This window comes from Mustelus asterias, chromosome 19 (genome assembly GCF_964213995.1).
Source record: "Mustelus asterias chromosome 19, sMusAst1.hap1.1, whole genome shotgun sequence".
In the NCBI taxonomy this organism is placed as follows: Eukaryota; Metazoa; Chordata; class Chondrichthyes; order Carcharhiniformes; family Triakidae; genus Mustelus; species Mustelus asterias.
In genome coordinates, this window is record NC_135819.1 from 27,728,796 (window position 1) to 27,740,936 (window position 12,141).

General features: G+C 47.7%; 1 protein-coding gene across 1 annotated transcript in view; it reads right to left on the reverse strand.

Annotated features, from left to right (window-relative positions):
- Window positions 1-12,141, reverse strand: part of cfap54 (cilia and flagella associated 54) — a 211,481-nt gene that overhangs the window by 115,040 nt on the left and 84,300 nt on the right. The window contains exon 17 of the mRNA XM_078234599.1: window positions 8,909-9,037. Coding sequence (XP_078090725.1) covers window positions 8,909-9,037 — 129 coding nt within the window. The remainder of the gene's footprint in view (window positions 1-8,908; window positions 9,038-12,141) is intronic.

The window sequence follows — 12,141 nt, forward strand, 5'->3', positions numbered from 1 at the left end:
CAACCCTGCAAAAAGACCTTCTGACAAAAATATGGGGGCTTGTGCCAAAATTGGGAGAGCTGTCTCACAGACTAGCCAAGGAACAGCCTGACCTAGTCATACTCATGGAATCATAGCTTACAGATCATGTCCCAGACACCATCATCACCATTCCTGGGTGTGTGCAGGACAAACCCAGCAGAGGTGGCGGGTGGCCTCAGTGACATGCAGTCAGGAGGGAGTTGCTCCACAACGAGTCTGAACCCCATGAAGTCTCATGACACCAGGTCAAACATAGACAAGGAAACCTCCTGCTGATTACCGCACACCATCCCCCCCCACCCCCTCAGTTGATGAATCAGTACTCCTCCATGTTGCAAACCACTTGGAGGAAGCACTGAGGGTGGCAAGGGCACATAATGCACTTTGGGTGGGAAACTTCAATGTCTATCACCAAGGGTAGCATAGTAATACTGTCTCAGATCGAGCTGGTCAAGTCCTAAAGGATATAGCTTCTAGGCTGGGACCGAGGCACGATATGAGGGAATCAACAGGAGGGAAAAACATACTTGGCCTCATCCTCACCAACCTGCCTGCCGTAGATGTATCTTCCATGTTAGTATCAGTAGGAGTGACCACCGCACAGTCCTTGGGAAGACAAAGTCTTGTCTTCACATTCAGGATACCTTCCATCATGTTGAGTACCAACATGCTAAATGAGGCAGACTTTGAACAGATCTAACAACTCAAGACTGAAAATCCTTGATGCGCTGTGGGCCATCATCAGCAGCAGGATTTAACATAACCACAATCTGCAACCTCATGGCCCGGCATATCCTCCACTCTACCATTGCCACCAAGCCAGGGGATCAACCCTGGTTCCCGGCATCTCCACATCAATGAAGAATGCAGGAGGGCATGCCAGGAACAGCACCACGCACACCGAAAAACAAGATGTCAACCTGATGAAGCTACAAAACAAGACTACTTGCGTGCCAAACAGCATAAGTAACAAATAATAGACAGAGCTAAGCGATCCCACAACCAACGGATCAGAACTCTGCAGTTCTGTTACGTCCAGCCATGAATGGTGGTGGACAATTAACTCACTGGAGGAGAAGGCTCCACAGATATCCCCATTTTCAGTGACGGAGGAGCCCAGCACATCAGTGCAAAACATAAGGCATTCACAATAATCTTCAACCAGAAGTGCCAAGTGGATGGTGCATCTTGGCCTCCTGCTGAGGTCCCCAGCATCACAGATGCCAGTCTCCAGCTAATTCACTTCACTCCACATGATATCAAGAAATGGCTGAAGGCACTGCATACTGCAAAGGCAATGGGCCCTGACAATATCCGAGCCATAGTCGTGAATACTTGTGTTCCAGAACTTCCCATGGTCCTAGCCAAGCTCTTCCAGTACAACGACAACTACAAAACTGGCAATGTAGAAAATTGCCCAGGTGAGTCCTGTAGACAGGAAACAGGACAAATCCAAATTACCGCACCATCAGTCTAATCCCGATTATTAGTAAAGTGATGGAAGTGCTATCAAGCAGCATTTAATTAGCAATAACCTCCTCACTGGTGTTCAGTTTAGGTTCTGCCAGAGTCACTCAGCTCCTGACCTCATTATAGTTTTGGTACAAGCATAAACAAAAGAACCGAATGCCAGCGGTGAGGTGAGAGTGACTGCCCTGATATCAAGGTCCCATATGACCGAGTATGACATCAAGGAGCCCAAGCGAAACCGGAGTCAGTGAGAATCAGAGAGAAAATCCACCACTGGTTGGAGTGATACCCGGTACACAGGAAGATGGTTGTGGTGGTTGGAGGTCAATCATCTCAGCTCCAGGATATCACTGCAGGAGTCCCTCAGGGTAGTGACCGAGACCCAACAATCTTCAGCTGCTTCATCAATGATCTTCCTTCCATCATAAGGTCAGAAGTGGGGATGTTCACTGGTGATTGCACAATGTTCAGCACCATTGACGACTCCTCAGATACTGAATCAATCCAGGTCCAAATGCAGCAAGACCTGTACAATATCCAGGCTTGCAGTCACTCATTTGGCAAGTACCATTCGCACCACACAAATGACAAGGCTATGACCATCTCAAACAAGAGAGGATCTAACCATCACCCTTTGACATTCAATGGGATTACCATCATTGAATCCAGCCTTGGGTGACCGGCTGTGTGGAGTTTGCACATTCTCCCCATGTCTGCATGGGTTTCCTCCGGGTGCACCAGTTTCCTCCCACAGTCCAGAGATTTGCAGATTAGCTGGATTGGCCATGCTAAATTGCCCTTGGTGTCCCAAGATGTGCAGGTTAGGAAGATTAGCGAGGTAAATACATTGGTTTAAGGAGATAGGGCAGGGGGTGGGCCTGGGTAGGATGCTCTGTCGGAAAGTTCATACAGATTCAATGAGCTGAATGGCCTCCTTCTGCACTGTTGTTGTTCGTCCATCATCGTCAATGAGGACCTCGACACCATTAGTCATTTTGAGGCTGGATGCGGTGTGTCCGAAGATGACTGATCAGGCCAATTCGGGCACGGAATGTCCTGGCACATATTGGGCAGGCTTGTGTAGGCGCTGTAGTTGTTGCACTGGTAGCTCTGGACTTGTGCAGCTCGCGCTTAAGTTGTGCTTCAGCATTGCACCTTGCTTCATAAGCTTGACAGCCCTTGTGGATGAGACAGCGCTAGGTAGGGCGGTTTTGTGCCAACGTTTCCCAGATGGTCGTGTCTATGTCAAGTGACTTCAGGGAGGCCTTGAGTGTGTCTTTGTAACGTTTCTTCTGCCCTCCATGCGAGCGTCTTCCAGCAGAGAGTTCCCCAAAAAGGAGCTGCTTGGGTATGCGCTCGTCCGGCATACGGATGACATGACCTGCCCACCGGGTCTGTGCTCTCATCAGCAGTGTGTGGACTGATGGTAGACTTGCTCTAGAGAGAACTTCAGTGTCTGGTACTTTGTCTTGCCATCTGATGTGTAATATTCTGCGAAGACAAGTCATGTGGGAATGATTGAGCTGTCTTGCATGCCTTCGATACACAGTCCACGTTTCACAGGCATACAGGAGGGTAGTGAGTACCACGGCGCTGGAGACCTTCAATTTTGTTGTTGGGCTGATTCCTCGACGTTCCCATACAGTGGAGTGCAGTCTACCGCAAGCAGAACTTGCCTTTGCTATTCTGCAGTTAACTTCTGTATCAATTGTCACTGCTCGGGAGAAGGTGCTGCCAAGATAAGTGAACTGGTCCACTGCCTGTAGTTTCTGCCCTTTGATTGTGATTATGGGTTCTGTGTACGGTGCATGAGGAGCAGGCTGGTGCATGACTTTGGTCTTTTTAATGTTGATGGTGAGTCCAAAGTTGTCACAAGCCGTGGAAAATTTATCCATACTGACTTGCATCTCTGGCTCTGAGCCAGTATGTGGAGATGCCAGCATTGGACTGGGGTAAACACAGTAAGAAGTCTCACAACACCAGGTTAAAATCCAACAGGTTTATTTGGTAGCAAATCTCCAAGGCAGCCTTCACGACAGCGCAGAGTCGCTGAGCAGAGACTGATAGCCAAGTTCCACACACATGAAGACGGCCTCAACTGGGATATTGGGTTCATGTCACAGTATCTGAGCTAGTATACAGGGAGCAGTCATCGGCAAAGAGGAAGTCTCTCAGAACAGTCTCCTTCACTTTGGTAATAGCTTGAAGTCTCCCCGGGTTGAAGAGCCTCCCATCCACTCTGTACTTGAGGCTGATTCCAGCAACACTGTCCTGGAAGGCATCATTCAGCATGGCAGTAAACATAATGCTGAACAGTGTGGGTGCGAGCACACAGCCCTGTTTGACGCCATTAGTGACTGGGAATGCCTCAGAGGATTCTCCGCCGTCCAGTACTCTGGCCATCATGGAACTGGCGTGCCATCTGAATGAATTTGGTGGGGCAGCCAAACTTTGACATGATCCTCCACAGGCCTTGTCGGCTGACAGTGTTGAAGGCTTTCGCGACGTCAACAAAGATTGTGTAGAGCTCACGATTCTGCTCCTGACACTTCTCCTGAAGTTGGCGCACAGCAAAAATCATGTCAATAGTCCCGCGACCTTTGCAGAAGCCACACTGTGACTCTGGAAGCCACACTGTGACTCTGGAAGCAGGCCCAGCTCCAGATGAATGACCAGACGATTTAGCAGGACCCTTGCGAGGATTTTTCCTGCGATGGAGAGCAGCGAGATTCCTCGATGGTTGTCGCGTACTTGCCGATTGCCCTTCCTCTTGTAGAGGTGTACGATGGAAGCATCTTTGGGTCCCTGAGGAATGGATCCTTGCTTCCAAAAGGACTGGAACAACTCGGTGAGCTTCTTGATAAGTACAGGACCATCAGCTTTGTAGATCTCTGCGGGTATGGCGTCTGCCCCTGGGGCTTTGCCACTAGATAGCTGGCTGACAGCTTTCGTGACTTCGGCTATTACCGGTGGATCATCCATGGCGCTGTTGATTTCGACTTGGGGAATCCTGTCTATCGCCTCATCGTTAATAGATGACGGTCGGTTGAGGACGGCCTCAAAGTGTTCAGCCCATCTCTGCAGGATCTGAGCCCTCTCTGTAATGAGAGTTGTACCATCTGTACTCAGGAGGGGGGAACTCCCGAGAGATTGAGGTCCGTAGAGAGTGTTAAGGGCTTCATAGAACCGTTTCAAGTTGTTTCTGTCAGCGTATCCCTGTATTTCATCTGCCTTGGCGCTCAGCCAGGCATCCTGCATTTTACATAGTTTATTCTGGGCTGTCCTGCGAGCACTGGTAAAGGCGGTTCTCTTGGCAGCTGATGGGTCGTCCTGACAGGCACGATGAAGACGGTGCTCTTCAACAAGTAGAGCCTGTATCTCCTCATCATTCTCATCGAACCAGTCATGTTGCTTGCGGGTAGAGGGCCCGAGCATCTTCAGTGCAGATGAATGGACAGCATCCCTGAAGCGTTCCCAGTTGTCCTCAGCGCTGCCTGCGAGGTGTAGGTCAGCAAGCTTGGTTTCTAAGTCTTCAGCCAGTGCTGAAGCTATGCTGGGGTTCTTTAGCTTGGCCACATTGATTCTTTTTATAACCTTACTTCCTTGCGGTGGCCTCTTGGGTCTAATGTGGAGCCTCATTTTGGAGACAATGAGCCTGTGATCTGTCCAACAGTCAGCACCACACATGGCCTTGGTCACTCTGACATCCTGCCTGTCTTTTCTCCTGACAATGACATGGTCGATAAGATGCCAATGCTTAGAACGAGGGTGCATCCAGGAGGTCTTGTTATGGGTAGGCAGACGGAAGGTTGTGTTGATGATGAGGAGGTCGTGTGCTGCACAGGTCTTCATTAAGAGTAGGCCGTTACTGTTGCATTGAAGTCGCCAAGCAAGATCAGCTTGTCGGTACTGCTCACTGCTGATAGAAGGGCGTCTAGTTCTTCGTAGAACTTGTCTTTCATCTTGTCCGGGTTGTTCATTGTGGGGGCATAAGCGCTGATCAGGGTGGCTTGACGTCTGTTCTGTAGTGGAAGCTGTAATGTCATAAACCAGTCGTTCTCACCCTTGGGGAGACGAGCAAGTTTCCGAAAAAGGTGACTCCTGACAGCGAATCCAACTCCAGCATCACAACGCTCATCGCTGTCGCGACCGCTCCAGAAAAAAGTGTATCCACCTCCAGTTTCAGTCAGCTGACCTATGTTGGCAAGATGAGTTTCACTCAGGGCTGCAATGTCAATGTTGTATCTTGCAAACTCTCTCGCAACTAAGGCTGTTCTTCTCTCTGGTCTGTCTGCTGTAGGGTTATCCAAAAGCGTGCGCACGTTCCAAGTGCCAATGGTGAGCGGTGTCACCTTGTGTTTTATTTTGTTTGTTCGACCACAAGATGGGATCCCCGCCAGCCGCGGTAAACTGGCCAGGGTGTAGTGAAGCAGGCAATGTTTAGGGCACCTTTTCTAGCCCCTTCCTCATTCTACGGAGGTGAGTGGTGCGTTCCTGAAGATGGCTGCTCAGTCGCCCAGGTAGACGCCGAGTTTCACTGCTGCTTTGGTCAGCGGAAAACGACCATTAGACCTGAGCCGCCTGTGAGCAGGTCCGTGACTACAGCTCCCAGTGTATCCACACCTGCTGCTTCGTCACTCGCCCATCGCCACAGGACTTCAAAGGTTGAACATGATGATGATGATGGTGTCGAGACCTACGTTGGCAAGACCTACTTCTGCACTGTAGGGATTCTATGAATCCCCCACTTTCAACATCCTGGAGTTACCATTGACCAGAAACTGAACTGGACTAGCCATATAAATACTTTGGCTACAAGAGCAGGTCAAAGTCTAGGAATCCTCCAACAGGTAACTCACCTCCTGACTCTCAAAAGCCCATCCACCATCTATAAGGCACAAGTCATAGAATCCCAACAGTGTAGAAAGAGGCCATTCGGCCATCAAGCCTGCACTGACAACAATCCCACCCAGGCCCTATCCCCATGACCCCACATTTTCACCCTGTTAGTCTCCCTGACACTAGGGGCAAATGAGCATGGCCAATCAACCTAACCCATATGCCTTTGGACTGTGAAAGGAAACCGGAGCACCCAGAGGAAACCCACGCAGACAAGGGGAGTACGTGCAAACTTCACACAGACAGTTACTGAAGGCAGGAATTGAACCCAGGTCCCTGGCGCTGAGCGGCAGCAGTGCTAACCACTGTGCCACCGTGCCACCAGGGAGTGTACGTTAGAGCTGAACTCATCCATTTGCCTGGATGAGTCCAGCTCTAACAACAGACAAGAAGCCTGACAACATCAAGAACAAAGCAGCCAGCATTATTGCTACTCCTTCCACAAATATTCAATCCTTCCACCTCTAATGAGCAGTGGCAATTGTGTGTACCATACAAGATGCACTGCAGGAACTCACCAAGATTCCTCAGGCAGCACTTTCCAACCCCATGACCGCTGCCAAAAAGGTGAAGGGCAGCATATACCTAGCAACACCACTGACTGGAAGGTCCTCTCCATTCTGACTCAGAAATACATCGTTTTTCCTCATTGTCTCTGGGTCAAAATCCTAAAACTCCCATCCTAACAGCATTGTGGGTGTACCTACACCTCACGGACTGCAACAGTTCAAGAAGGCAGTTCACCACCTTCTCAAGGCCAACTAGGGATGGGCAATAAATGCTGGTCTAGCCAACAAAGCCCACATCCCGTAAGTGAATAAAAAAAGTCTGGAAAGTAAAAGTATGGTAGGGCACCTCAGCCCCGTGGAATGAGCATCCTGTGCTTTATGGGAAATCCTGGACACTTCTTGTGTGCAGGAAGTATTACCAGCATAGAGCAGTTGAAACTCCAGGTTTCAGAGCTTGAGTGGCAGCTGGAATCACTACAGCGCATTGGGAAAGTTGAGAGCTTTGCAGAAAATACATTTCTGAATATAGTCACCTGATAGCTTGAAAACGTGCAGGCATAGAGTGAATTGATGAAGGCCAGGGAACCAGATAGTACATGAGTACATCTTCCTCTCAAACTGGTATTCTGCTCTGAACGCTGATGAGAGCGATGGTTTCCTGGGGAGTGCAACCGAGGCCAAGACCATGACACCAGGGTGGCTCTGCTTCACGCAGTGATAGAGGTGACCACAGCTTGGGAAAGCAACTCCTTCCTTGGCCCTAACATATTCCCTGGAAGGGATTACCTCTCCATCACTTGGGTGTAAATAATTTCTTTAACTTTTTTCCAACTACCAGGTCGCTACCCTGCCTCAGAAGTGACCTAGTGGTTCTACTGAAGCCACTGAGCTGCTGGCTGTCTGATTGGGTCAGCCATGCGTTCCAACGACCCACTTTTCCGGACTGTGTTAAACCATGCACCTGACTGGCAGAATTCTGCTCCATGGCTCTGGAACATTAGTCTGGATCTCTATTAGTCCAGTAACAGCAACCAGTCATAGAATCCTACAGTGCAGAAAGACTCCATTTGGCCCATCAAGCCTGCACCGACCACAATCCCACCCATGCCCTATCCCCATAACTCCATGCATTTACCCTAGCTAGTCCCCTGACACTAAGGGGCAATTTAGCATGGCCAATCCACCTAACCTGCATTTGGAATGCAGTACCTAGTCCATTCAGTTAACTAAAGCGAAGTGAAAATAGCCAGCTGAGGGGCAGGAATTCAAGAAAGAGATAGCGGGGATTCAAAATAAGCACGTTCCATGAAGGAAAGGATGGGACGAACAAATCCCGAGACCCCTCAATGCCAAACGCTTAAAGAAAAAATAAGGGAAGCCTATGACGGATAGCAAACGCTCAGTACTGAGAAAACCTGGAGAAGTATAAAAAGTGTAGGGGTGAAATTAAAAAGAAATTGAGGAAAGAAATGAAATCAAAGAAAAAATATTGGCAAGTAAAAGCATGGAAACCCAAAGAATTTTTATGAATATTGAAGAGTTAGAGAATGACGAAAGAAAGTTCTGGTCACCACATTACAGGAAAGAAGTGATTGCACTTGAGAGGAAATAGAAGAGATTTAAAAGGATGTTGCCAGGATTGGAGAATTTTATTCATGAGGAAAGATCAGAAAGTCTAGGGTTTTTTTTGCAGCAGAGGGATCTGATCTTGGAGCTGCTCGGCACCAGGTTGGCCTGACATGGAAAATATAACTTCTTTCCCACACAGGCCACTGGTTAAAATTGCAGCTGGACCTTGAGGATGTCATCAGGGTCCCATCAGCATCTTTAGAGAAGAACCTCACTGACTTCCAGCAGCTGTCCCAAAAAAGCTGGTTTCATTGCAACCCGTAGAAATGGAGGAGGATGAGTGCAGGTGCAATAAAGCACCGTTCCCTTACAGTGACTACTGGAGTTACTATACCCTGCTAAAAGCATTCATCATTAAATGAACTGATAATTTTTCTTACCTTTATACGGCTGGTGTCATACAACACGATTTTTTCCATTGAAACAGTTGCTGAGCGAGCGGCTGCTATGCTATCCAATGCTTTCTCGAGCATTTTACATGCAATATCAAGTTGTTCAGCAGGGTTTTTCTGAAAAGTAAGTACAATATATACCAGTTACAGATTTGCAGTTTCCTTTAAGGAGAAGTCTTCATAAATTTTGATATTTAGGATTTATATTTTTCAGAATTTGTACAAAAACAAAAATAAAAGTTGAAATCAGCTGCAAGCTTTTTTGGATTTTTAAGATAAGAAATAAAACAAAAATATTCATGATTAGAAAACATCTATAGTAATTGAGAAATTCCAGCAAATCACTGAAGGAGAGCTGGGATACTATCTGAAATGGATACAGGGGTCACCACAAGTAATTAACCCACAGCCACTCAATGCTGCGCAGGCAATATGTTAAATTTGTGCTGCGTGCATCCACACTGTTCACTGGCTATATGCATCAGCAAGGGGATCGATATTGTAGGTGGTACTTATAGGCAGCCTGTACCTCAGCATTGCAGAATCATGAATGTCCATTGTAAACTGGATGTGTTCTGTCAAAGATTGAAGAATGGCTGAACATCCGCACTGTCAATCCCCCTCAGGATCTCAAAAGGTTTTGATCAGGTCACCTCTTATTCTTCTAAATTCTAGTCCATCCTTTCCTCATAAGACAACCCATCAATTCCTGGTATTAATCTAGTAAAACTTCTCTGAACTGCTTTGAATGCTTTATACCTTTCCTTAAATAAGGAGACCGGTACTGTACACAATATTCCAGATGTGGTTCAAAAAGGTAGCCCAACTTCTCAAGGGCAACTAGGGATGGGCAATAAATGCTGGCCTAACCAATGATGCCCACAGCCTATAAATGAATGGAAAATGGCCTGTACAACTGAAGCATAATCTCCCACTTCCGTAATCAATTCCCCTCACAACAACATTCTATTAGATTTCCTAATTAATTGCTGTAGATGTATTCTAGTCTTTTATGATTCATGTATTAGGACACCCAGATCCCTCTGCCACTCCAAGCTCTGCAATCACACACTAGATATATAATAAACTTCTTTTTTTTATTATTCCTGCCAAAATGGTTGCGGAGAGGGCCATGCCCAGGCAGCACCCCTGGCAATGCCTTCTGGCATGAGGCAGTGCTAGAAGGGATTTCCATTGGGGAGGTTCATGTTGGGGGCAGCAGGGGTTCAAAGAGGGAGGGTCTGTGTCCTTGGGGAGGGGGCGGTTCTGTTTCCATGGGGGCAGTCACCTTTTTTATTTCTACTTTTTGCAGATTGGGGTGCCCTTTCGATCTGTCAGGAGCCAGTGAGATTGGGGGTTCAGTCCCTCCAAATGGTGTGATGTCATGTCAGCAGGGTTTACATCTGGTTTCTAAAAACAGGGATCTGGCGAACAGAACCCACTGGGGAAGCATGGGTAAATACTGTTTCTTTAGAAGGAACTCTTCAAAAATGCAGATACGAAAATACAACAAAACTTACTCCAACTTATAAATCAAAGAAAGAGTTTAAGAAAGAAACATCATTGCTCCAAACTTGGGGCCCCGCCCTGGGCCACTCCAAGCTCCCACAATTCTACACAGATTCTTATTCATAGTGAGTCAGCTGGTCAGCTAACTATTACATCACTCTGTAATTGGTTCCATGGTTTACTGGGTCAGCTGATCCTTATAGCTTTTTCCCATTGGTCACATACATCCAATACCAAGTTGTCACTGGTTACATCCTAACAGATTACCTTTATTTTATTTTTTTTAAAAATAATTTTCTTTTCAAAATAATTTAAGACCACCATCCTCTCGTATTCTTAATAATCTTCCAGTACTTGCAACCCTTTTTGTAAAACAGTCGGATACCTGTAGATTTGCATCGACTCAGTTAAGTTTGGAAACGTCCTTGTTTTCCAGCATTTGCTTAATGCTGGCCAAATCAATTCTTCGCCGTTTTTCCGCTACACTTTTTGTTGAGTGAACATTGTCCCATAAAGACCAATTGTTCACATAACACTCAATTGGTACTTTCTTACCCGATGTGCCCATAAAAAATAATTCTGTCAATGTGTCAGACAAATATATCCCCATATCCAATGCTTCCACTAACGCTAGGGTTTCAGCCGCCAGTATGCTTTTGACCACTGATGCGCGATTGATTCACACGGGAGGCTAGGACGTACCCGGGAATAAAGGCTTTTATTCACGACAAATAGGAGCACACTACTTAACAATATTATCCCAGACTAAAGACTGCTAGGAAGTAGCAGTGACCTTTATACTCCTGTAAGAAGGCGGAGCCGAACGAAGTGTACCACATAAACAATAATAACAGATGGAACACCCAAACCCGAACCCCAACAGTAACAAGAGTAACATATGTACAAGTACCCATAGTGGTAACCATCTATGGTTCACCACATTCACCCTTCCTTTAAAAACAAAGGCCGGTGGGGTAAGGAGACAATATGAACTGTCCACATGTTCACAAGTTCAGCCGTATCGGGGGTCCGCACCGTCTCTGCGACCTCCGCAGCACTGGCTCCAGTGCCGGTTCTGGTGACTGTGGTGACGACCATCTCTCCGAGGTGGTGTCCACAGACTCCTCCAGTTCCTCTCCCGACTGCCAACCTCGAGATGGCGACAATCCCCTGGACTCAGGCAAGCTGCACACGGGAGTAAGAGGATTAAGTTGAGGTTCTGATGCTGTCCGCGCCATGTCAGGAGGGGCGAGAATGGGCAAAGGAATCCTAACCAGGGGTGCGGGAGTGACGGGGGTTTCCAGGTCCCCTGCAGGCGCCAGATCTCTGATAGAGACCGTGTCCTCTCGCCCGTCAGGATATGCCACATAGGCATATTGAGGGTTGGCGTGGAGGAGATGGACCTGTTCAACCAAAGAGTCGGACTTGCGGGCCCGAACATGCCGCCGCAGGAGGACAGGTCCTGAGTACGTCAACCAAGACGGCAGTGAGGTCCCAGAGGAAGACTTCCTAGGGAAGACAAACATCCGCTCATGTGGGGTAGCGTTGGTTGCCGTACACAGGAGGGACCGGATCGAATGGAGCGCATCAGGAAGTACCTCTTGCCAATGGGTGACTGGAAGACCCCTAGACCTTAGCGTCAGTAAAACAGCCTTCCAGACTGTAGCGTTTTCTCTCTCGACCTGTCCGTTACCCCTGGGGTTGTAACTCGT